Source organism: Nylanderia fulva, unplaced genomic scaffold (genome assembly GCF_048542155.1).
Source record: "Nylanderia fulva isolate GAGA-0341 unplaced genomic scaffold, ASM4854215v1 Scaffold5, whole genome shotgun sequence".
Taxonomy (NCBI): Eukaryota; Metazoa; Arthropoda; class Insecta; order Hymenoptera; family Formicidae; genus Nylanderia; species Nylanderia fulva.
Window position 1 is genome coordinate 6150566 of NW_028190587.1, and position 26106 is coordinate 6176671.

General features: G+C 37.2%; 1 protein-coding gene across 1 annotated transcript; it reads left to right on the plus strand.

The window, feature by feature from the left end:
* Window positions 1–711: 711 nt before the first annotated feature.
* flz (transmembrane serine protease filzig) lies at window positions 712–22996 on the plus strand. The gene is given in 10 exon segments (XM_029316610.2): window positions 712–1281; window positions 9647–9734; window positions 15028–15563; window positions 15565–15654; window positions 15656–17407; window positions 17997–18453; window positions 19188–19377; window positions 19928–20193; window positions 20495–20649; window positions 21521–22996. Coding segments are annotated over 10 exon segments (3708 nt in total). The 5' UTR covers window positions 712–1269; the 3' UTR covers window positions 21683–22996.
* Window positions 22997–26106: the final 3110 nt, after the last annotated feature.

Genomic DNA, 26106 nt, shown 5'->3' on the forward strand with positions numbered 1-26106 from the left:
TTCTGAAAAAACTCCAGATATAAAGATCATTTAAAATTTCAATGTTTCTATAAAGCGTACTCAATTAAAATTCAGGATTTGATAATATTTTTTTTTTAACACCGCGAAACTACTTGGCATCAATTTGGGTCGCTCGCAGTTATTCCAGCTTGCTTCATCGTCATAAAACTTTTAATAACCAGCGACAAATGTAAACGCCATTTATATAAAATGCAATCTTATCCCGATTTTATCAGCTGACTATACGCACTCGTCACTCGTTTATATACACATGTATATTCGTGCGATTCTCATCAGCCGATTTCATCAGAGGCTCTTTCTTTCGGGACGGATCGGCGACGAAGGAAGATGGATCGCATCTCATTTTCACGATGGTATCGCGAGGCGTTTCCTGAATGGGCAGACAGAACCTGGAGCGGCCAAGAGCGGCCGCTGGATGAGTAGGACAGTGTGTCGCCGTCCTGCACGTTGGGCCCGTTCTTCTCCACGTGACCTGGCCACTGACCCACTTTGGTTTCTCCTGCTTCCCTCTCTTTCTCCTCCCTCCCCTTCGACCAAGTTCGGGCCCCCTTCACGTTTTTCCACCTGTCCCCTCGACGGCCCCTGTCCACCACAGAACGGTGTTGCCCCTTCCTCTTTTTCGATCGGGCTTCCGTCGAACGCGATGTTGCCTCCACCATAAACGACCTCCACCACTACCGATCCTCGAAGGCGCCGCTTATGACTTAGCCATGCGACTCCAGCAGCACATGCCGTGGCAAGACGATCAGATAGATACCATCCCGTTGGCTGGCCGGATGGACGATCGTGCGGTACAGATCGGTGCGAGCGCGTAAAAGAGTCATAGAGAACAGATCTCCAGGTTAGATCGGTTTCGACAGTATATCGCAGGTATCGTCGATATGACTGATAGTGGTCGGCGATATTAGTGCGAGAGACGCGCGCGCAAAACTCGATAAGATCGCGAGTATATCGGTATCGGATCGGTATCGGATCGGTATCGGATCGGTTCATATCAATTCGATCTCGGCGACGAGGGCGAGTTCAGTGAAGAAGTGTCGGACGAGGATCAGTGACCCCGAGGAGGAAAGCCCGAAGAAGCGGAAGGGACGATCTAAATCTGACCGGCAAGGGCAAGGTCGCGCTTCCTTTCTCTCTCTGTCTCGTGGAAGGAAGCGGAAAAAGAGCGGACCTGCCTGGAATTAAAACGACGTTATGAGACGCGCTTAACGGGGCCCACTCTCGACCCGTGTTGCACCCCGAAGGTTAATGCGCTGCACGGTAAGTGACCTTCGGACCTTAAGGGGGTTGTTTGATCGATGATACGACTCTGGGCGGAACGGGCGTGAGGTAATTTCCCTCGTGTCACTCCGTCGAGTTGCTCCGTCTTCATGATGCATCGCATTCCTCAACTTTTGCATTTAGCGCGATGTGAATTGCAAAATTGAGTAATTTATTCCGAGTACCTTGTACGTAAATATAATCAGGCAGGAATAAACGCGCGGAGTAGGAAAAATTTTTCTATGAGAATATTCAATCTCAGGAATCAGGAAATACTCGAATGTAAGTAGAAAAAATGTTATAAGAGAGAATTTTCTATTCGATATCTGTGTTTAAAGATACAAAGATATTTCAGATTTTTCTTTTAAATTGAGAAATTAAATTGCGCTTATTATTTATAGGTGATATATAAGTATTTAATAAATATAAAATTTCTCAATATGGAATAATTTGCAATATTTATGTTTTCGCGTGTTTTAATTCTCAATGTTTTGGAATAAATTTTAATCATACAAATATGTATCGTGTATCTCAAAATATTTCTTCGAACTTCTTCTAATTACAACGGAATTTTTAATTGCACCATTAATATATGTGCGCGTCGTTAGTGCAGAATTTAGAAAATAAATTTCTGTTGAATGTGACAAATTGTACAAACATGTTTAATTATGTTCAATTTAATAAATAAAATTATGATTTGAGAGTTTTAAACAGATGTATTATTAAATAATTCATTTTATTCAATATATTGACAACCGTAATCAATATTTTACGCAATCCGTATACCTTGAATTTTTAAACAAAAATTAATTAATTTATATCCATTCCAAATTCAAATGCTATAAACGTATATCATAGCACAATTGCTCATACACTTCAGTGAAGTTATTTATGATACTTATATTATTTATGAAAGCATTGAAAATACAGCTCGTGCAAAAAAAACGTGATTCTCTATTTATGACATCAGTTCGCCGTCGCAGATTCGTTCTAATCTCGTGGGAGAAAGTGCAACATAAGGTCATCTGCGAGATTCAATATCTGATAAAAAAGAACGCGCGCGCAAGAGTCGGACTTTTTTTATCAAAGCAAAGACGTGATCAGAAATCGGCATAATCTCGCGGAGATTGGATTCGAGAAATAGCCGACGATTTAAAACAAAGCGTTTCCGATACACGTAGAAAACAATTGCATTGACAGCATGTGCTCCGTTGCATCGTGACATTTCGACCTCTTCTTTCCTCTCTATTTGTGTGAAATTATACAATATTATGCTCGGTTTTTTCGACCCAGCATTATCACGCAATGTTGAAATATATCCTTATTTATTTTCATAATTAAAAATATTCCACTAACCATGGAATTGCACATACAAAATGCTAGTAATAAAACATTCTTGTTCTAATAAAATAAAATTACAAGTGAGTATTGTATAAAAGTAGTAATTTTACCTACATTTTACATTAATATGAATTTTCACTTTAAAAAATATGGAAAAAAATTAGTGATAATTAAGTAATTTTTTTCCAGTTTTGAACAAATAATTTCCACGTAAAAGTGCATGGATTTTTTCAATGCATCTCCCAAGTTCGCGCGTATCTTCCATTCCGTTCTCGTTAAACGACAAAAGTCGCGGGCAGGTCTCCGCGTATGAAATCGATTACGCAAGTAACAGGTATCGTCGACCTGACTCGTTGTGTCGGACCTGCCCTCGTTCGCCAGCAGACGAGATGCGTAGCGAGACGCGGCGACCGTGAAGCCAAACACCTTGAGAAATCGGCATCGCGCGAATTAGCGTGCACGCAGCCACCGTCACGCACATAACTGGCGAATCTTAAATACAGTGTATGCCGTACATAACACAGTTATGTTTAATAGAAAAAAAATGTATCAGGCTGATAGAAAAGAAAGTAGTAAATAATACCTGTATATCTGCGTTCTTTTGCATTAGTTCCTACTAGTATAATAAATTAAAAATATATCGTATACATATATATTTCTTTATTTTGCAATATTTTTAAAGCTTAACTATTCTTTAAAAAATATATATATTATATATATATTTTTATATACATATATAAAAATATATTAATTATTATATAATATATTTTATACATTATTATATGATATATTTTATATATTTTATATATGTATGTATTATATATATAGATATTTTGAAGAATATTAAATTTAAAAAAATATTAAAAGGCTTAAAAATTGCGGAGAGAAGAAACGATTGATTTTACGAGAGTTGTAAGATCGATATGGGATATTTTCACTTTTAGATGCTTCCGTGTAATTTCGCTACTGTCTAGCGAGAGATTCAACAGGCGAAAGATCTCTCGCCGTTGACCCCTAACAGCTTCTAATGCACACATCCTTTACGCACGTGCACACCATGTCCGATCAGTGTACCTAAGTCAGGTATGCGACGGCGGGTCTCGTAACGGTTGTCGACGGCTTCGTTGTCGCTCTTTCCAATCATGTAGGTTCATTTGTACATTTAACGCTTTTACGTGACGCTCTTTTTACCCAGGTTTTTTCGAACCAGTAGGAGAAAATTTGCACGCGTCTTTTAAGATTACTTTCGACGCAAGTGGAAGTTCTTTGGCAAATTTTACGGCAGAAAAGATAAAATACTACTACATTTTCATATATTTCTCAAATATATCAAACTTTTTTATCTCTCTAGATTTTAGCATATCAAATTTATATCGCGTACATATATGAAGAGAAAAAAAATTGTGAAAAAATATTTAACAAATTGTCAAAGAAGTTTAAATCCTTTTGACAGCTGGAAATATCTATATTTAATACCAAGCCTCATGCGAAGTTTCATTATAAAAACAGAATTTTCGCGTCGACGAAGCCTCTTTGCAACAGAATCACGCGACTAAACCGTAAACTGTTATTACAATAAATGTTCTTTCGTGCGATCAATATTGGCACATTAACATATAAATGTCACTTTCGATATTTCGTATAACGAGGCTGTATATGAGGCTCCCAAGTCTTCCGACTGAATCGAGCGCAGAAGGAATTGTTCGGTCTCGCACGAACGATCGCACGAAATATTTTAAGCGCCCGAGTGAAAGCAGAAGACCGTTTTTCGCAATTACATCTTTACCCTAAAGTCTAATTTCGCAGTAGGAAGTTTCCGCGCGCGGACTTCTGCGTTCCATTCGAACAGCACGGATCTCCTACTTTCTCGGATTATTTCGCTAATCACCGTCGACTCGATAATCGACGCTCATGCGAAGAGAAAATGGAGGCCAAAGATGTTCCGACCTGCTGGATTAATTCGAATCCGCGCCTGTCCGCGAGAAGTGAATCGCGGAAACGAGGTTGAGAGAAAAAAATCGTGCGAAAACATTTCTTCTCGGATCCTTCTCTCGTTCAAATGTATACATAAAAATTTTCAATTCCTAGAAGAGCTGAATTTGACATATATAATCTATATATATATACGTGTGTGTGATTGTTAGCTTCTCTGACGCGAGACTTTTAAATGAACACTTCAATGTACATTTCGGTGTCATCAATCACCTACATGTTTTGTATGATCGATCGCCGTTAGCAGCAGTCAATCATCGGGGAGATTCTTCGCGAGAATCCGCGACAGATTGTCGAGGAAGCTACTGTCGAGCGCGAAGCAATCGGGTCACCCAGATCCAATAATCAAGACACGTCAAACTGAGCTTTCTCCGAGGTCCAGTATACATGGCTTTATACACGTAATGCGTCCACGCACACACGCTACCGGCATTTCCTCGGCATTGACGGACGGCCAATGAACGCGGAAGAGGCTTCGGTTCTTCTGACCTCGTCGGGGGTTGACCTCGAGATTGGCGCAGGATCTTCCCTCTGGCGAAGATCCTCTCGCGGCGAGCGTGGGATCCTTCGCGTTTTCCAACCGGACATTTTTCCGGTTGGATATACAGAGAATCCCGTCGGGCAATAAAGCAAGTCGAAAGGGACTCTTTTGCCGAGTCTTTGATCACCGCGGCAGATAGTCATCCGGGAAGTTCAGGGAAACGTGAAAAATCTTTGAAACTAATGAAAAAAAACCGCAGAGTGACTAATGTATATAAAGGAAATTTCCTCTTAGAATTTAGCCTGAAAATCATGATAATCGTGGGACAACGTGAAGAGTTTTTCTGATTAATATGACAAATATTATCTACCACAATAAGACAAAATGTGTTCGATTAATTTTATTATATACATGGTACAATTTACTATGTACATATAATATCTGAAAATCGTGGGACAATTAAAATATTTACCACAATAAAAAATATTAATATTGAGTAGTAAGAAATTTACTATGCGCATACATATTTATATTTTTTGTGCGGTAAATATTAATCAGAGAAACTTATAAAATTATTCTCCCACGATTACCATGATTTTCAGGGGAAATTTTAAGAGAAAATTCTCTTGGTGTATAAGCGACCTTAGACGAACAAGAAATGTCATACGATGTTAATAATATTTCTTATAAAAAAAAGAAAGCAGAAAATTCTCGACGACGAACGGAAACGTGAAAACGCGAAAACGGAACACTCGCAACGAAAGTGACTTCGTGGCCGTGCTTAGGGCAAACGAAAGGATTGCATCTCTGTTAACAGCGCGATGTAACACACATTCTCAAGACGTAATTTGTGTAATGTGTGTGTGTGTGTGTATAGGTATGTAACTATTACGCGACACAACGGCGTTATCGTGATTCCGTCGACCCTGAATCAAGGTAACTGTGCATAATGAAGTGGTGTACGTTCATGCTATACTTAAATCGAGTGATTCATGATTATAAATTATGTTAATATTAGTTGTAGGAAGAGAGACATTGTTTATATGTAATATATTAAATATATGATCGTTTCCCGTTTTTTTTTCACCTGCGAAAATAAATGAAAATATAGGTATATATATATTTATTCATTCTTCTTCTCTCTAGAATTTCTACTGTTATTCTTCTAATTTAACATATTAATTAATTTATCGTTAAAAGTATTCTTCAATTATTAATTTGATCAATCAGTCTCGAAATTATATATTTTAAATGTCAAGCAGTATAATATTTAAAATGCGATTGCGTGTATAATATAATATATATAATTCCGGTACATTTAATTTAATTAACATAATATTCCAGCGTGTTTAATAAGATTAGCATAATTACGCTACATTTAATCGACATAATATAAATTTACCGAACGCTCCGTAGTTTTAGGTTAACAGGCGAGAGAGAGAATGAAACAACAGTTCATTTTAACGGATCGCATTAAAAATCAGAGCGGCACGAACGAACCATTTATATACGAAATCATTATCATATAGCTTACGTTCAAGCGATCATTCGATAATCAAGCCTTCGTGTATTTAAATCCCCTCCATCGATCTCAACAAAAATAAATGCTTATGTCATCTAAATTTACGAATCTTCACGTTTCTATAAAAATCCAAGATTATTATATTCCTGGTATCATTTGGAGACGATTTTTCCTTAATGAAAATGTTGAGAGAGGTCATTTTTAGCATGTTCTCAATTTTTGCTTATTATGTATCTTTATAACTAAACCTTATATTAAAGCAAACTCTATCTAAAATTAACTAAAGAATGTAGTTCTGTTAATATTTTATTTCCACAAGGCTTAGTTTCCAAAAAAGCCTTTATTTTCAACCGCTTATAATTCGCAAATTATTGGTATCTCGACATTTTCGGTGAGGAAAAATCGTCTCCGAATCTGTCAATAAAAACATTTCCGCCAGTTTTGAAACACCCTACACTTTTTAGAGTCTTGGAGTAAAATAAAAAAAAACCGAAGGAAACGTATTTTCCGAATTTCCAACTCTATAGCAAGACACTTGGACAAATGGCGACAGTATATATGCTACAGTTGTACAGTAAGTTTTAACGGGTTAACAAGGCCGTAAGCGAGAATGGGACAGAACGTCGGCGAATTGGTATAAACTGGGTTAGCAGTGCCTTGGTGAACCTGCGTTAAAGAGCGACCGGCTCGTTCATTCCTCGTCTCTTCATCGTTCTCTCTTTCTCCCTCATCGAAGATATCCCGGCGCGACGTTTACCTTCAGGTTCCACCGATATCTCGTCCTCCTTCCGACTCGCCTTCGCGACTATCATATGTATATATATACGTACTTATATACGTAAGGGGGCCCGTGTGACTGCATGACTGTAACGGGATTCCGCGGGATACACGCATGCACAACCAGCTCGTTGTCCAGTGCGAGCGACGCGCGTGTGAGCGTGAACCTTCCTCCGAAGCTGGAAGAGAGATATGTGCATAGGTCCAGGGCGATGCGCCTCCTTATTTCGCACGACTCGCGTGTCAAAGGTGCGTGCAACGCTGGGATTTTCGTGGAATTTTCAAGGGACTTTCGAAGGTAGACCTCGGCGGAAGCGGAAGAGAAATAAGTAAGACGAAGGCAAGATAACAATACACTGTAACAAATATGTAATATATTACATAAAATTATGTAAAATTATAATATAATATATATATATATTCCTTCTTCCGCGAGTATTCGACGATATACACTAAAAAATATGTAATATTACATAAAAATATGTAAAATTACATAAATAATAAATGTAAAAGTACACGATGAATAATGAAAAGCTACATACATTTTCATCATTTAATAATAATGCAATTTTATATATTTGTATGTAATATATTACATATTTTTCATTATTTATGTAATAAATATGTAATATATTACATATTTTTTTACAGTGTATTGTTATTTACCTTTATCTTCGTCTTATTTATTTCTCTGTTTCTCCTCTTCCTCTGTCTATGTTTCTCTCTTTCTCTTTTAATTTTCTCTCGTTATTTCTATGTTGATTAAATTACGCGGATATATATTTTTATAAATTGTAACGACATATATAGGGAAAACCTTTTTTGACCTTTCGTTTTCCTTTTTTTGCAAAAATTATTAATAGCGTTTTCTCGCGCTTACATTCATTAATGGCGATTCTTTTCTCTTCGTATCTAACGATAAGCGCTGCACACCTACGCGCACATTTATAAAAGAAGCATTGATCCATATTTGTGAAATATTGGTTAATCCATTGCGCATATATATCCGTCCATTGTAACCGTTAAATTATTTCAGCCGTTGTACTCGCTCGTTGTTTGTGAATCAATAATTGTAAATTAGGATGAGAAAGTACGTACATAAACCAAGCGTAATAAAACATGTGCTGCGATAAAATTATTTTTCACAAATTGGATGTACGTATTTTTCATAAATTTTCTCTTGAATATGGTATTATGTTATAATCATGTTAAATTTAATATAACTTTGATTTACAATTCTATTTGCTTCTGTTTCCATATATATTGTATAAATAATATTTATAATATTAAAATACTGTGACATAATATTTCATGAATGACAATTATTTTTTTAAAGACCGTCGGTAAATTATTTTTTTATTATATTATTCTTGTTTTTTAATTCATTTTTAAGATTAAGTTGCTACGTCTTGAATGAAATATTATTCAATGTGCGGAGAAAAATGTTGCCACGGAATTTAGATGATTATCACCTTGTAAGAAAAGATTTACTGAAAGAACATGTAGAGTAGAAACTCATTATATTACAATTTCCAGTTTTTCTGGCATATACGTGCAAGAGGCTGATATTTCTGTACCGTTACAAAGGACAAATATGTACATCGATCTGATAATGAGATCTAGGAAGTTACATTTGCTGAACGACTTACCGTATGTTGGAATTAAACCTAAAAAGATGCGAGCTCTATTCAGTTCGCTGAAAAAGTTGTCTTTATAAGCTGCTGAATGCAGAAGAAAAATAATGGCAAAAAAGTAATAGAATAAATATCTTATACCACATGTATGTATGCACGTGTGCTATGCATATATGAATATATAAATCGTAAATATAATTTATTTATTACGCGAGAATGAAGAATAATTTCGGTTGAAATAACATTTAATGCATAATATTATAAGAGAAAATTCATGTCCACAAAGAAAATTGCAATTTATCTTCATTTTTTCTCGTAAATATAGGTATATATAAGCGTACACACACATATACACACATATCTTTTACGTCACCTTTTATCTCTCAAAGTCTGGCTTGAAACTGAAGAGTACTTTAAGATTATCGCTGAACTGGTGCCAAGGGCCGCTTTTATAAATAAATTAACGTTGACTTAAAGCAGAGCTATCTTTAAGTATGAAAAGAATTTTTTTAAAATTTTGTCTAATTTAATTTCTCTCTAATATTTTGTGTGATAAATTGATTATTTAAGACAGAAATGTCTTATTATTAATTAATATGTCGATCTTTATCATTACAGATGACTGCTAGGAAAAGTGTCTGTCTGTTGTTCATCTTCCTCACTTTGACATGCGTCTTTTCTCACCCCTGGACGCCGCAAAATGAAGGTAATTACAACAATTGATATTATCTATTATGCATTTATTTTTACGCAAAGTATTTAATAATATTCTCCAACTTTTTGCCAAGTAAATATTTTTCAATATTTAATTATTCTAAAAAAATCGTATATATATTTGAAGAGAAAATATATTACACACGGAATATATATGGTAAGCTTAATGTGAAAACAAAATAACCATGTTCATATATGCATATACCTTATATCTTTTCCTACTTGAAAAATAGGAAAAGATATTCTTTTCTCACAATAGATCTACGTGCCCCGTAGAATGCATTATAGAGAATAGTAGATACATAAACGTAGAAATAAAGCAAACTTGAATTTCTACTTTTACAAATTGTATTCCCGCTAATATATATTCTCGTTAATATGCATGCCAGTGCGCGCGGTTCGTGCCGCAAAATGATACGTTAAAGTCAGCAGTCATTACTGACACCAAATTCTACTTTCCGTCCTTCTTTGAGGAAAATCAACCAACAAAGAGATGTCGTAGAGGAGGACGCTTTTCGCCATTTTATTCCTGTCGCGCGTCTCGTACGAGGTGAAATTCGATTTTCTGCCGAGCCGCGCGAATATCAATGTTTCTCGCAAGCTGCTTTCGGTACCTTCCGGCGAGCGTGAGAGGAAGGTCAAGGGTCGCCGGAGAAAAGCAACGTAGCGCCGTTTTACGTTTTAACGAGTCTTTGCGGTTTTATATTTTTTTCTTTTTTTTTTTTTTTTTTTTTGCGAATTTCTGACACGGCAAATATTGACATCAAATTCTACTTAAGGCTTTTTAGTTTTTATACGTCCCGTTGCGAAAGTCATGCGAGAGACACACCTGCGAGGATCTGCTTGGTACACAGAGAGAATTTTCTCTTTGAATTTATTCTGAAAATCATGATAATCGCGTGAGACGTATTAAAAAAATTTTAGAAGAGTTTCTCTGATTAATTTAATATTTATCACAATAAAAAATATTAATATCTAACTATAAGTTATAAGATGTATCTCACTATAAATTATAAGATGTGTTTAATTAATTTTGCTATATGTACAATTTATTATGTAACTATTAATATTTTTTGTGGTAAATATTAATCAGACAAACAGTTATAAAATTTTTTGTCCCACGATTATCATGATTTTCAGAGTAAATTCTAAGAGAAAATTCTTTTCGTGTATTAATAAGACAAACCAAAATTTTATCGTTATATCAAAATTTACATAGGTATTTCAAAATTGGATTAATACTTTTTCCATCGTAAATAATATCATTAATTTATAAAGATAATACATTTCACGCGATGATTATTTGAATGACCGATTGCATATTTGATGTAGTAAACAAATAGCAGATTAAAACTTGGCAATTAAATTTGAATACACACCGAGATATAACAAAACTTTGTTCTTCTCTGTTAATTTAAGCGAAATTTTAACAGAAATTAATTTAATTTAATTTTACATAAATTAATTAAAGCTGCAAGACATACTCAAAAAATATTAGAATGCATTTACTTTTATTGAACAGATCACATTTAAATTTATTTAACTAAAAATATTTAATGTCAAAAAATTCTGAAAAAAAACTTGCGATAAACTATGATTTCACAACCTTTGCAAAGAAAGCATTTATTTCAAATAAAACTTGTATTTCTGAGAAATGGTAATTTTAGAACACTTTTGTATAATAAATTGGCGGCAGAAATGTCATTTCTGGTGAAATATCGATTTTTCAATATTTTTCATAAGGGAAGAATTTAAGGGAAGGATCGATCGTTCTCTCTCGACTCGATATTCTCGAAATTATTCCCGCGACAGTCGGTGCATACCGAATATGCATTTAAATGCACATTAGCGTATATGCATGACACCTTTGCCCTATATATCAGCAAAAAACTCACCTTTCTCCACTTTCGCGCGTTGATTTGTGTCAGGAGAAAATTTGCGACGCGTATAACATATTTATATGATCTGCGACATTTACAGTTCCATAATAATAATAATAATTTATCCATATATCACGTTTCTCATTGTACGCATTTGTTATACCGAACTTGCATAGAAACCGCACGCGGAAAGTCGAACACTCTCCCTCTGTGTGCGATCAAAACTTTATATGCACATGTAAAATGAAACATCTAATACGGAGATGCGGAATAACGGATCTTCTTAATCATAGAAACTTTTGTAAGATATTCGTATTGTTCTCCCGTTGCTTTCACCTTATCTCTGATACAAAGCGTATCTCTGCCAGAGAACAGAAATATGCGTACCGTGGGAAATGCTTACGGAAGCAGAAAGTACGACACCGCAGGGGGCTAATTATTATTACCAGTTGTGTCTCCTGGGTATATTTTGTCCGATGCTTTAATAAAATAAATGAGAAAAGCCAGTTGATATATAACTGCAAATTGCGCGTTATTTCTCTCGCGATTTTAATCTGTCATAAATATGCTCTTTCTAAAAGTGTCCATCCATTTTCACGCGCAATTTGATTTTCAATCGAGGTATCGTATTAATACTATCTTTCTTCTCTTTAGATAGAGAGAGAGAGAGGAAGGTATTCGAGATATAATAATCGAAATAAATCTACACGAAGTAGCCTGGATCTTGGAGAAAGAACGCGATACGATAGAATTTATTAATTCACGAAGCTCGCGGCGGAGTTTTTGGGGAGTGTGCATAATTAATGAGATGTTTCCCGTTTTAAACGGAACTGCGTTATACATGAAATCGACAACGAGCGTTTAACGCTACGCGATTACGTCACGCGACCCCGCAGTGATCAATCGAGTGCGCTACGCACTTCGCGTCCGCTTTCATAAAGATTGCGTATAGAGAGACCGCGTCCACTAAACTATAAGTGGCGCGCCTTACGTGCTCCACAATGTGAATATAATCGCGCGCTTCCACAAGCGAATCACGTAGCCAACCCATATTTCGCGATATTGTGCACAATCCCGCGGTTAATCTAAATTGCAAATTGCCCACTTTTTTTCCCGGCGCGCATAGAAAAGAAAGTTGAATAGCCTGCGGTCGCGCGGAGAACGCCGCGAAAAATGAGGGAAGCTCTTTTGCGCAACAGCATATTTTTGCATTTTCAAAGCCGCAATGTGTGCGGAGACGGCGAGCGTTTAACCCTTCAAGGCTCCAATTAGAATTAAAACTTTGCAGTCTGTCTATAATTTGCATTCATTGTCATATATTGTCACCATGTGCACGTGCGTACCTTGCTTTAATATTATATTATTTGTAATATTGTTATTATTATATTATTATTATTATATTATATTATTAATTAATATTATAAAATTATTATAATATATTTTATTAATTAATATTATAAAATTATCATAATTATCACTATTATATGTGTCATAAAATTATAATTTCGAAAAAAATTTGTTAACTTGACTAAACCTTTCAATTAAATATTATTTTGTTAATTGAACGTATAAAAATATTTGAATTAAACGTAACATATTAAATCTAACAAAACGTATATTTGACTTAAATACTAATATATGTTCAATTAACAAAATAATAATTTAGATGAAAGGTTTAATAAAGTCAAGTTAACAAATTTTTGTTCAGTGTACGTTGCATATTTCCGAACCATCGAATTGAAATATGGGAAAAATGGGTGGAGAATTTCTCGTGGACGAAAAGTTAGGACGCATCTCTCTCAGACGACTTTACGTGGCACGGGGTTTTACATTCTCCGCGGATATGTGGTATTTAGAAATGGCGAGGAAATGCGGTATACTAATGATGATAAACGCGACATGTGGAAGAGACGCGAGAATCCGCGCATATATAGGAAAAATGTGGAACGCCGGTCGTGGAGGATCCAGACAAGCATCGCGGACGGATCGCGGAGTAGGTCATTATACATCGGCGCGGTGTGTGTAGAATGCACGTGTAGCAAAGCCTACATGCTTGCTCGTCTATGCTTTGGTCAGCTAAGCGTAACCGGAAGAGATAACCGCGTATACAAGCACACGCGGACGTGCGAGAAACGGGCGGTGCATCTCGCTGTTTTTTCGCCGTATTAACTCGATGTATCGTCGATGATTCATATTTTCTCTCGCGTGCGAGAGAGCCAGCAGGAAGGATGTATTACCTTATACACACCTATATACATATAGTCGATGTGTCAGCGACGTTTACGAACGGAAGACGCTGTAAAGACATAATTTGTCGAAGAGGAACGAGCTTCCTCTCTTTCTATTCTCTCTGCAAACAAATCGGCGAGTGTCTACTAGGAAACTCTGTTTGTACGGTTCTCGCTTCGCTCGTCAAGATAAACGGCACGCTTCCGCGTATATATTTTTGGCCGACGCGAAAACTGGTGTTTCACTTCTCATTCGCTACACGGATACGTATATCGCGATCGATAAATCCTCGATACGATATTATTCGATTTCTCTTCGAGGGTAGGCTGAAATTAGGGCAGCGTTCGAACGTGAACGCGATGCTTTTCGATCAACCCAAATACCAAACGGAGCGATCTTCAGGAATCATACGATATGCTTATGTGTCCGTAGAATAATAATTATTCATTTTTCTATGGCTCTTTTTATCGCTGCTTGTAAAGAATTGTAAACATTTTCTAATATTATGCGTAATAAAAAAATGGACGCATTTTTATAGAATCGCGTAAACTTCTAATACTCGGTGAATTTTAACCTTTCCTCAGATTTAGAATTCAAAATTTTCAAGCGTTTTTTTTACATAATTTTCTCTCGTTTTTGCTAATTATGGAAATAAAAAAGAATTGTCCCACAATTAAATTATAAATTCAAGATAAATAAAGGCTAATAAAAGCTAAGACGCAACGATTTTGTTATAAACTACTTCTCTTTTTAAACTGAGAATATATAAATCTATAGAAAAGTATTTTATTTGTATACTGAAAAAAATTATTAGATTAACAAATAAATATTTACCTGTTTTAAAAAGGATTTCCTTACACATCATAAATAAATAAATATTTTTCACATAAAATCATTATTTTATTCATATTTCTAATATACGTAAATGATTTATTAAGCAATATTGAAATAAATATTTATTCAAATTCAATAAACTTTTTTTCAGCATAGATTATATTTTATATGTATAAAGTATTTAAATTGAGACTAATTTAAATAGAACATTATTTTCTAACAAGCTCGATGCACCTAATATATATAATTTCCCGCCCTTCTAATTAAAATATAAATATTGAAATAAGAATGGTAAAAAGAATTGTTCTACGAAATTGACCTTTCGCTCGAATGATTTTCTAGGCAGGAAGCTGTTTGGCGGCTATACGATAGTCCCGAAGACGTGCCGGCCGTCCTTGCCGTCGCGCATGAAATCGAGCGAGCCGCCGATATGCATGTTCAATTACGAATGCACCCGGCGCAAGGGCGAGGTCGTCGGCGCCTGCATGGACGGCTTCCTCTTCGGCGCGTGCTGTCAACTGCCACCGAAGAGCGCGATAATCGAGAACGGGGACCAGCCGTCCGGCGCCGAGGGGCTTCTTCAGCTTCACCAGCTCGATCACGTGCCCGACATACCGATCTTGCTGAACCCAGACGGCACGCCGCTCGGCATGTCTGTCCCCAGCAACGAGCCTACGAGGACCGAGGACCGACCGATCGGCGGCGAGACCACGTACACGAAAATTTCCAGCTCGAACCAGGGCTCCTCGTCGACCTCGTCGTTGCCCGGGACGGAGAACAACGCCGAAAAGACGCAGGTGGTCCAGCAAGCGGACGTCAGTCACTTGGCGGACAAGTTCCCGGCTCTTCTGGGTCAGCAAGGCATCATTGATGACTTGAGGCTTGCCGGGACTGCTGACACATTCGGATTCCAATAACGATATCCAGGATCACCAGGATCCCTCGGCGGTGAATCCGGTCACCACGTTGCTTGAGCCCGGATCAGATCCTACAGATAGCGGACCCGGTCGATCAGCTCCCGTCGTTGTTCTCTCAGGGATTGGGTGATCACAATCATAGTATCTCCGACCCGGAGACGATACTGTTGAATGAGAACGGCACGATGCTGGTGGAGACCCATAACCCGGACGAGATCTTCCGACCGTCCACCGAAACGTCGATTGACGAAAGGATCACGCAGAGTGAAAGTACGTCGGATATCTGGATCAAGTTTCCGGAGCAGCGGCCTGCCTCTTCCACGCTGGAGTTCACGTCCACGTCGCAGCTGCCGAAGTCGACGGCGTCCCTGATAACGAAGGCGCCGCAGAAACCCACGAGCGACACACTTACCACGCAACTGACCTTGGAGAACACCTTCGAGAAGGCGAGCACGGTTGAAAAGAAGATGTCGACGAAAGAGGCGACGACGCTCGAAGCCACTACTCCGATGAGCGTATCCGGGATAAAGGAGGAGCTGGTGAAGGTACCAACGATTATATACGACCTGCCGTCGGGTAATAAAAAGAAGGACGATGTTCTCGACAAGGAGGAGATCGCCATCAATCATATAATCTCCATTCTGAACGACACCACGCCGAAATCCGACGTATCCGTGACGGTTCCCGCGAGTTCCTCGCCGGTTCAGGCCTGGGTGAGCATCGACGAGACATCGAAACCCTTCCATCACGTGAAGGTCAGCTCTTCGAACTATCGACCTACCACTCTCGCGCCCTCGACCTTCCCGTATGTCTACTACAAACCCAGCTCTCTTCAGCCCTCCAAGCTGTCCTCGACGTACTACAACTACGAACTCGTTCCCACGGAAACGACCTACCCGTCGCAATATTCGACTTCCGGTAGCTCGTACGTCTCGCGTCCGGCTGCGCAGACAACCTATCCTGGCGCTTCCAGCAGCTTCGCCGGAAGTAGGCCTACGACGAACCCTCCGGCGCCGACGGTGATAGTTCTCGGCCCACTCGGCACGGAATTCAGCACGAAAACCACCCAGAAACCCATTACGAGGAAACCCACCGGCGCGACCGTCCAACCAATTTCGACTCCGATCAAGACCACGCCTCTCAGACCTACGTTGATCAACACGAAGAAGCCCACCGTGTCCACGACCATCACCCATAACATCAACACCGTGATCTCGAACGCCGCCGCGAACAACGTCGTGTCCACCAGCTACATCAGCGTGAACCTGAAGGACGGGACCAGCGCGAGGCCGACGGTCGACGTCAACACCGAGGCGGGGAATTTCGTGACAAAACCTGGGGTGACAAAGCAGCGGCCGAGCACGAAGAAGCCGGTGATCTGGACCACCGTGTCCTCGTGGTCGAACAAACCGGTGTTCAACCTGAAACCGTCCACTCCGAGTTTCAGCTGGTCGGTCGAGAATCTCACTCCGGTTAGTACCCTGATATTCAAGGACACGACGAATAACGAGGAGTACATCAAGGGTACCACGACGACTGTGCCGTGCGAGGACGAAACCGCGGCTCCGGACGACCTCATCAATTTCCCGCCGGTGCGGAACCCGAATCTGAACATCTCCGCGCCAATCTCGCAGCAGGAGAAGCCGACGATCGTCGAGATTTATAACAAGACGAGGTATCCGGAGATCGAGCTGATCAGCGAGAACGATATCCCGACGCCCACGTTCCTCGAGGACGCCGTTCTGACGGATAAAGTGGATGCTTTCGTCAACAAGCTCGTTGAGTCGCTGCAGGGAAACTTCCAGGTAACGACGAGAGATAACTCGTTTAACCAGCGAGAGTTTTACTCGCTGTTTGACCAAGTTCCGGATCGCTCCGGGTTTTATACGACAATTTAACTTTCGATCCAAGCTTTGAGGATTTTCTCTATCTTTCTCGCGTTTGATCAATGTAATGGAATTTACAATTCATATAAAAGTTTTACCATTTATTTGTAACGTTCAAAGTTTCTATTTATTTAATTTAATTATATATATAATTTAATATTTTATATAATATTTAATTATAATTATTTGTTGTTACTACTTGTACATTTTTACGCTCTTTGAATTTTTGGAACATTTTTGGAATATTTTCGTATAATGCGCAATAATCCTTGAATTTTGAATTCTTGATATTCGTGTTTTCCATTTATAAGTAAATAAATAATTGTAATTTAATGTAAAAAATGTATTAATGTAAAAAAAATACGATACAAAATATTATATAATATTTAAAACGAATAACATATGAAGTAACGATGCAAAAAAAAATATATAAATGAATATTTTATTTCCGACAATATAGGGAGATATCAGAGTTCTTGTGTGTAATTTTTTTCCAATTATTTTTTAGAACTTAAAAGAGGTGGTCTACAGTGGAAATGGTACCACGGCAGCCTCAGTAGCGCCTTCTACTTCTAGCGTGACAAAAAGACCGGTTAACGGAAGCGTCACGACAAGGAAACCCACGCGAAAACCCACGACCAAACCGACGTCCTTGTCAGCGACAACGGGGCCGACGAAGAAGCCAGCCGCGACCACGAAGAGGCCGACTCGTACCACTCAGAAACCGACGTCATCCGAGAAGCCGACGCGTCCCAAAACGACCACCTCGAGACCATCCAAACCAACTACTTCGCAGAATGTTACGACCAAGAAACCTCAGGTAACGACGAAGCGCCCGAGACCGACCAGAAAACCCACGACTATCCCGTCCAGCAGCACGGAGACGATTCCACCGGAAGAACAAAGTCTCACCTTATCGAACACGACCGAGAGCAGCGACACGAACCAACCGGAATTTCGGACTCGTAAGTGAGCAAGTTCTAAAGTATCTGTACAAATTTCTGCGATAAAAAAATATTTGCTAATCTACAGGGTGTCCAACAGACTCAATGAAAAAAATTCCCTGATTTTGTAGTATTATTTTTTCCAAATATATCGTTTGCATATATCTATATGATAAATTAATTAAATGTTAAATCATGAAACCTTTGAGATATTTTTTTCAACAAAAAAAAGGTTCGGAAGTAAAAAAAACAAAAAAGTTTAATCAATTATACAATCTGCATTATGTACGATAATCGAAACAAACATGTTACTAAAAACTATTTAAATAATCACCCTTTTTATTTATATTATATCAAATTTTTTAGTTTCGTCTCTATTAAACGCATTGAAATAAAATAACACGACGATGAAAATATAAATTAACGAACACGCTGTAAATGAATCGACTTTTAACAACACAGAAAATTAGCGTGCTGGGAGTCAAGGAAAAGTTTATATTTATTTAATAAAAAATTTCGAATAATTGAGACAAATGTAGAATAATATGAAAAAATCCAGGTAAATAATAAAATTTCTCTTTCCCTGACAATTCAAGATTTATAAAATTCCCTGACAATACCCAATTTTCCAGATTTCCCTGATCGCTAGACACCCTGTCTATTAAATCTTATGATTCTGTCGTTTGAATTTCTTTCAAAAATTTCATGCGCGAAATTTTGTTATTTATTATAGTAATGATTTGACACATTGACAGGATGTGGCTTGAGGCCTCTGGTTTCCAGAGCGGGAAAGATAGTCGGCGGAAAGGGCGCGCAATTTGGAGAATGGCCCTGGCAGGTGTTGGTTCGCGAAGCGACCTGGCTCGGTTTGTTCACGAAAAACAAGTGCGGGGGTGTTCTTATCACTGACAAATATGTGATTACAGCAGCTCATTGTCAACCAGGGTAAGTCGTGCAAAGCTGCACCGGAAATTCGAGAAAGCAAGACAAATATATTTTTTATTTATTTAGAAATATGCCGCATTAATCCTTTATACTTATACAATTCCAAAAATTGTAAACTTGATTAAATCGTTCAACTAAATTACTATTTTGTTAATTGAACATATATTAGTATTTATTAGATTTAATATGTTGTATTTAATTTAAATATTTCTATATGTTCAATTAATAAAATCATTTAATTGAACGATTTAGTCAAACTAACAATTTTTTCAGTGATTATAATAATTTTTGGCCCTTATTGTATATCCAATTTAATTAATATATTTATAATAATTAATTATAATATATAAACAGATATATATATATATATATATATATATATATGTAAATTATTTTCCTTTTATAGAATGATTAAATGAGTGTTTAGATTTATTTAAAAAAATAGTATTAGATTAAAATAATTCTCACAGGAGAAAATTTGCATATAATGAGCTAAGAAAAAAGAAGATTAAAACGTCACATATATTATATCTCTTTTGTTACATCGCAGCTTCCTGGCTTCCCTAGTCGCGGTATTCGGCGAGTTTGACATTTCGGGCGAGTTGGAGTCGAAGCGCAGCGTAACGAAGAATGTTCGCCGCGTCATCGTGAATCGCGGTTACGATCCTGCGACGTTCGAGAATGACCTGGCGCTTCTCGAGCTGGAGTCGCCGGTGCAATTCGATGAGCACATCGTGCCAATTTGCATGCCCAACGACGGGATCGACTTTACCGGACGGATGGCGACTGTCACGGGCTGGGGCCGTCTTAAATACAGTGAGTATATCGATTCTTCCTCGCCCGATTTATATAAATCGCGGCTACACCAACTCGCACGTGGGTGTGTATATCGTGTACGCTAGTCATGTGGCAAATTTCCCGCAAGACTAGAAAGTACAAAATGGAACAGGTTACCGTGACGAGAGCGGAGTAAAACAACTTTCACGATGACTCTCGCGTGGCCTCCTACGCGTCCGAATTCTGCTCGCGATTCTGCCTCACGACTTTCCTCTCTCTCTCGCGTCTCAAGTCGCTGTCGAGATCTTACACTATAACGGTATCGGTTACGTTTCGACAGATGGTGGCGTTCCGTCGGTGCTGCAAGAGGTCCAGGTGCCTATAATGGAGAACGCGGTTTGCCAGGAGATGTTCCAAACGGGTGGACACTCGAAATTGATCTTGGAGAGCTTCCTCTGTGCAGGATACGCGAACGGCCAGAAGGATTCCTGCGAGGTAATCTTATTGCGGGATTTATCTACGTACTCTCTATTAAATTAATTAATACCATTCTCTAGATATCGGCAGGTGCCCCTTTGATCTCGCGGCAAATAACACGATTGCATGTAGTCCGCGTAACAGTAATTTCATTTATGCTCTAGTCTTTTACTAGATTACGTAGAATTGAAGATTTTACTTTTTATTTATAGAGGGAAACGTCAAACATTAAAGCTTCTATCACCGCTACTCCTTTTTATCCCATTCTAAATAACACGTTTATTCGCTCGATTATGAAAATTCCGTGTCACAATATTCTTACTTAATCGCTTTAATTATTTTAACCTTCATTTATTTTTATTATTATTTATGTCTGGATTTTTTATTTTCCGTCAAGTGCACCCTTTAATATCTCGACGATTAATTATTATTCCTTCAGCTTGCTGTCAACCAGAATAATTATCTTTCGTCCTGCAAAATTAATGCCGACAATAGGTTGCTTTAATTATTTTAACCTTCATTTATTTTTATGATTATTTATGTCTGCATTTGTTATTTTTCCGTCAAGTGCACCCTTTTATATCTTAACGATTAATTATTATTCCTTCAACTCGCTGTCAACTACAATAATTATCTTTCGTCCTACAAAATTAAGGTCGACAATAGGTTGCTTTAATTATGTTAATCTTGATTTATTTTTATTTTATTTTTTTTTTTATTTATGTCTGGATTTGTTATTTTTCCGTGAAGTGCACCCTTTAATATTTCGACGATTAATTATTATTCCTTCAGCTTGCTATCAACTACAATAATTATCCTGCGGAATTAATGTCGACAATAGGTTGTCGGGCAAACAACAATATAGATAGCGGTTAATGATTTTGCTCAGGGTGACAGCGGCGGTCCGCTGGTGATGGAACGACCGGACGGCAGATGGTTTCTGGTTGGGACCGTTTCTCACGGTATAAAATGCGCGTCTCCGTATCTACCGGGTGTGTACATGAGGACGACCTACTTCAAGCCCTGGCTGCACAGCATTACCGGAGTCTGAGGAAACCCGACCATTATCATCACGTCCTCGTGTGATTACGTGTATGAGCGGCACCCGATGCCATTCTGTATAAATGTACAAAGGAAGCCTAATTTATTTCACCTCGGGATAGAGCGTACGAAGCTCAATTAAGTAACATAATCCGCGGAACAGTAACCGCGGACTTGAAATATCGGAATTCTATCTCGAGATTTGCATAATAACGAGAAAAGTCTCTTCTCTCGACGCATTTATTATATATTTTTTCCATTAGCGCGACGGAAGTAATACACTTGTATAAGTTTTGTTTTACATCGGGCAAGATATTCATCATTTTATGCAAGCGGCGCGAGAGCGGGAGAGAGAAGGGAAAATAAATCACAACTCTCGAATTATTTGAATTTCAAGATGGCATTCTGTGTAAAATTGTCCGCGGCGAGACGCTGCTTCTCGGCGCACGATCAGCGTGCCCGACGTTGCATTTATGCGCATCAATGTTTAAACTCGTCCTTATGTGTCACACGGAGTATTCGCAGAGTCGGCTTTGCGGCAGAATTCAGATGTCCAACCGGCAGCCCTGAACCGTTATTACTCTCGGCACGATAACATTATACATTTATTTAGCATTCCTTCTTTCAATCGAAGAAACGAATGCAAATAATTGACGATTCGCGTCATTCTCTAAGTAGCTTCTTTAGCTGATTCGGAACAGTTATTTTTTTCTCAACAGAAATAGTCCTCATGAAAAGGAAAATTTATATTTTCGTTAAATAATTCCAAACTTATAGATATTATTTAATCTTGAACGCGCAGCAGTTTGATTACACTGAAAACAACATTTATTGAATTCAAATACGCATATTTATGTCACTACTGCCTAATAAATCATTTATTTGAAACTAATAATATGATTGATCTGATGTGAAAAATATTTAATATAAGAAAATCCTTTTCTAAACAGATAAATATTTATTTGTTTCAAATAAATGATTTATTAGGCAGTATTGAAATAAATATTTATTAGGTTAATAATTTTTTTTTCAGTGTGTAAGAAAAAATCGATCTTAGTAAATTGATTTCAAAAAATCTCATTATCACGCATGCAAATTTCATTAAATTACTTTGCACGACACACAAATAAATGTCAAGCCCTATATATATTTCCCAGCAGATTTTATATCTTTGTCTCTGTTGGAGAAGCACATTTGTTCCATAAATATTCGCGTAGGCCGGCTCTGCGATACGTACATAAGTACATAAAGATGAGCTCCAAGCCTTATTTATTTCGTTGTTAGATGTTATTTATTAAATACATTTTTATACGATAACAACATATATGGTTGTTTTATTCACCATCAATAACACTCCGTATACGGAAATAAAAGGCATCGTTGATGAAAGGAGATATTTTGATATCACATGCCATGCGTATATCGTACGTCACAATCCTTTTCAAGAAAGGTGATTCTACAATACTATTAAAAATAGCGGCAAATACTTTCCAAATCGATCGAACTTTTAATATCCTCCTCATCATTATATACGAACAACGTCATCGCGATAATAATGTCACTTCTGGTGACAATACTGTTTCCGGTATTTCCCAGAACTTTTCTTATCGCTTGATTTGAAAAGGTTGCAGCGCTGATTAAAATCTTCAACTACACGTAAATCACGAAAGATTTATTTTTAGGGCATTTTGTAATGTTTGTTTTATATGAGAAAAACTAGAAATTTTTTTTAATTTAAAATAAATTTACACATTACTTTAATCATATATTTATATGATAAATGAAAAGATTATATAACATTCTAGTATAACGTTGTGATAGCGTGATGGAACGAAATGTCATATGTATCTTGTAATGAAATCTCTTTGAATGTTAATTCTGTTAAAAATATTCATAAAGTTAATTCAAAACCTACATTCGAGTATCCCAAAATAAAAAGTTATCAATATTCCAATGAATGACGCAACAAATATTACAACGAATGACGCATATTTACATTTATAAAAAATAAAATGCATTTGTTTATTACGCATCGTTGCATTAAAAAAAGATCATATAGAGATAGAGTATACATCATTTAAATAATTGAATGAGATCACAAGTTGATAAAACTGGATCAAGAAGAAATAAATTTATTTTTAGCACATATAAATAAAATAACAATTTATCCAGAAATTACTAAAAATTTCTTATCAAAAAATTATTTAATAAATGAAAATAAAAAATTTAAATAAAAAGTAAAATTTGAAATAACCGAATTAGTTTGTCATTGCTATTTTAGGTGAAACTTTAACTCTTTGTAAATGTCCACGTATGCGTAAACGACTACGCTATAGTTTCGTCCAGTAGAAAAACACCGGCTTAGGTCAGACACACCATTAAATGGCGTGATAGACCTGACAAATTTACGTAAAGTAATAGGAGGATCACCTCAAACCTATACATCACCCTGATTAGTTTACACGCGCACTATTGCGTCTTATAATACGATGCTTACTCTGTCGTAATGGACGAAGTTTCGCGGAAGTTTGGGACCTATTAGTTGCGCGTGCGACACGCAAGGCCAAAGTAACGTTTCCGAAGCAATATGCCGCGAAACGTTGGTGCGGAAACAAGCGTGGCAATTTAATGGCGCGTGTATACATGTGTGTGTATGGCGCGACTCGAAGATGCATGTATATATATATATATTGTATATACTTGTACTCACCTGTGCACTCCTGGCATTTCGTCGCACAGGTGGTTGCATCGTAGACGGACGTTAAACGCAGTTTGCTGCGACGTGCCGCTGCGAAAGCGTCTGCTGTCTCGATTTCCTCCTCCGCGAAAATATCCGCTGAATGCCCTTTTCTGAAAAAGAGAAGAATAATATGCTGTAATTAGATTTCAAGGTTAATTATCAGAACAACAGAATTGCAAAACAATATTAAAGCTGAAGGTTTGAAAACTTCGCTATGCAAGATTATATAAAATAAATCTCCCGGCAAATGATGATCAAATCAAATTGATCTAATAATCTATAAATGGAAGAAAAGTTACATGAACATTAGAGCATATATCAAAATATATTTTTTAATAATAATTTATATTTTTTTATAATTATTTTACAATTATTAAAGACAATATGTAACTTAAAAGGTATATATTGCATGCACAATTATTGGTATTGGAAGAGTTTTATAAGAGTTTCTCTGATTAATATTTACATCACAATAAATAATATTAATGTGTCTACCAATAAAATATAAAATATTCGATTAATTTTATGTACATAGTAAAAAATTGTGGTAAATAGTAATCCGAGAAATTCTTATAAAATTCTTCCAATATTGTCCCACAAGTACCATGATTTTCAGGATAAATTCTAAGAGAAAATTCTCTCCGTGTACAGAAAAATATTATATAATTTTAAATTATTATAATTATAATTTTTAATTAAGTCTCTGTTTAGAGATAAATCAAGAGTATCATTGCAAGTCTATAAAAAACTCAATAACACAATCAAATAATTATCTTAATACGAAAAAAAAAATTATATCACTATTTTTATCGGGCTTGAATAAATTTGAAAATAATTTTTCAGATTTAAATCACTCCTAAATCTTTCGAAAAAAAAATCTCGAACCGTCTGCAGTCTCTCGTATAACATTTCTCATGAAAAATTCAAATCTTTCTATCAATAAACCAGCGGTTCAGACTGGAAAAGGCTGAACAACGGCAGGCAGCATATCGCGGTCGTTTTTGCTTCGTCACTATTCAGTGTATGTGAGAAAGTACGCGGGGGTTCGCGAGCAGGTATATGGAGCAGAAGCGAGCCGCCCGGCGGTCACATCAGGATACCTTGGATCAATACGGCCAAGTGAGAACGAAACTACGCCGGTGGCGAAAGGAGCGACCTGAAGCGGGCGAAGGTAAGCCCGATGAAGGTGAAAATGTTGAGGTCTCGAGGTGCGAAAGTACAATACTTTTCTCACGATCATCGAGAAACGCATCCTAAGATAATGTCATGACGATTTAATCTCTCTCTTTTATATAATGAAGAGTTAAAAACAAACTGTCACAAAAAGTATCTCCTCAAAATAAAGTGCGAGACACGAGGAGCTTATCTCCATTATATCCCTGACCTTTCGCAGATCAGAATGTTCATTTCTTCGCGGATGTTACAGAATATTGCGCTTCCTAAATGTGTTTACCGGCAAAATAGTGGATGTTATGGATCTAAGAGAAAAAGACGATTCTATTGTATACATAGTGTAGGTTGAGGAAAATTGCATTTGCAAGTGATTTTTTTTATATAAAGCTTGGAGTTATTCCTTGTAGAAACAACAACAACAAAGATATTATACAGTGAAAAAAGATAATTAGATTTTAATTCAAATACCGAGAGAAATTTTATTTCCAATGGACCAACGACTCAATTATCTCAAACGTAGC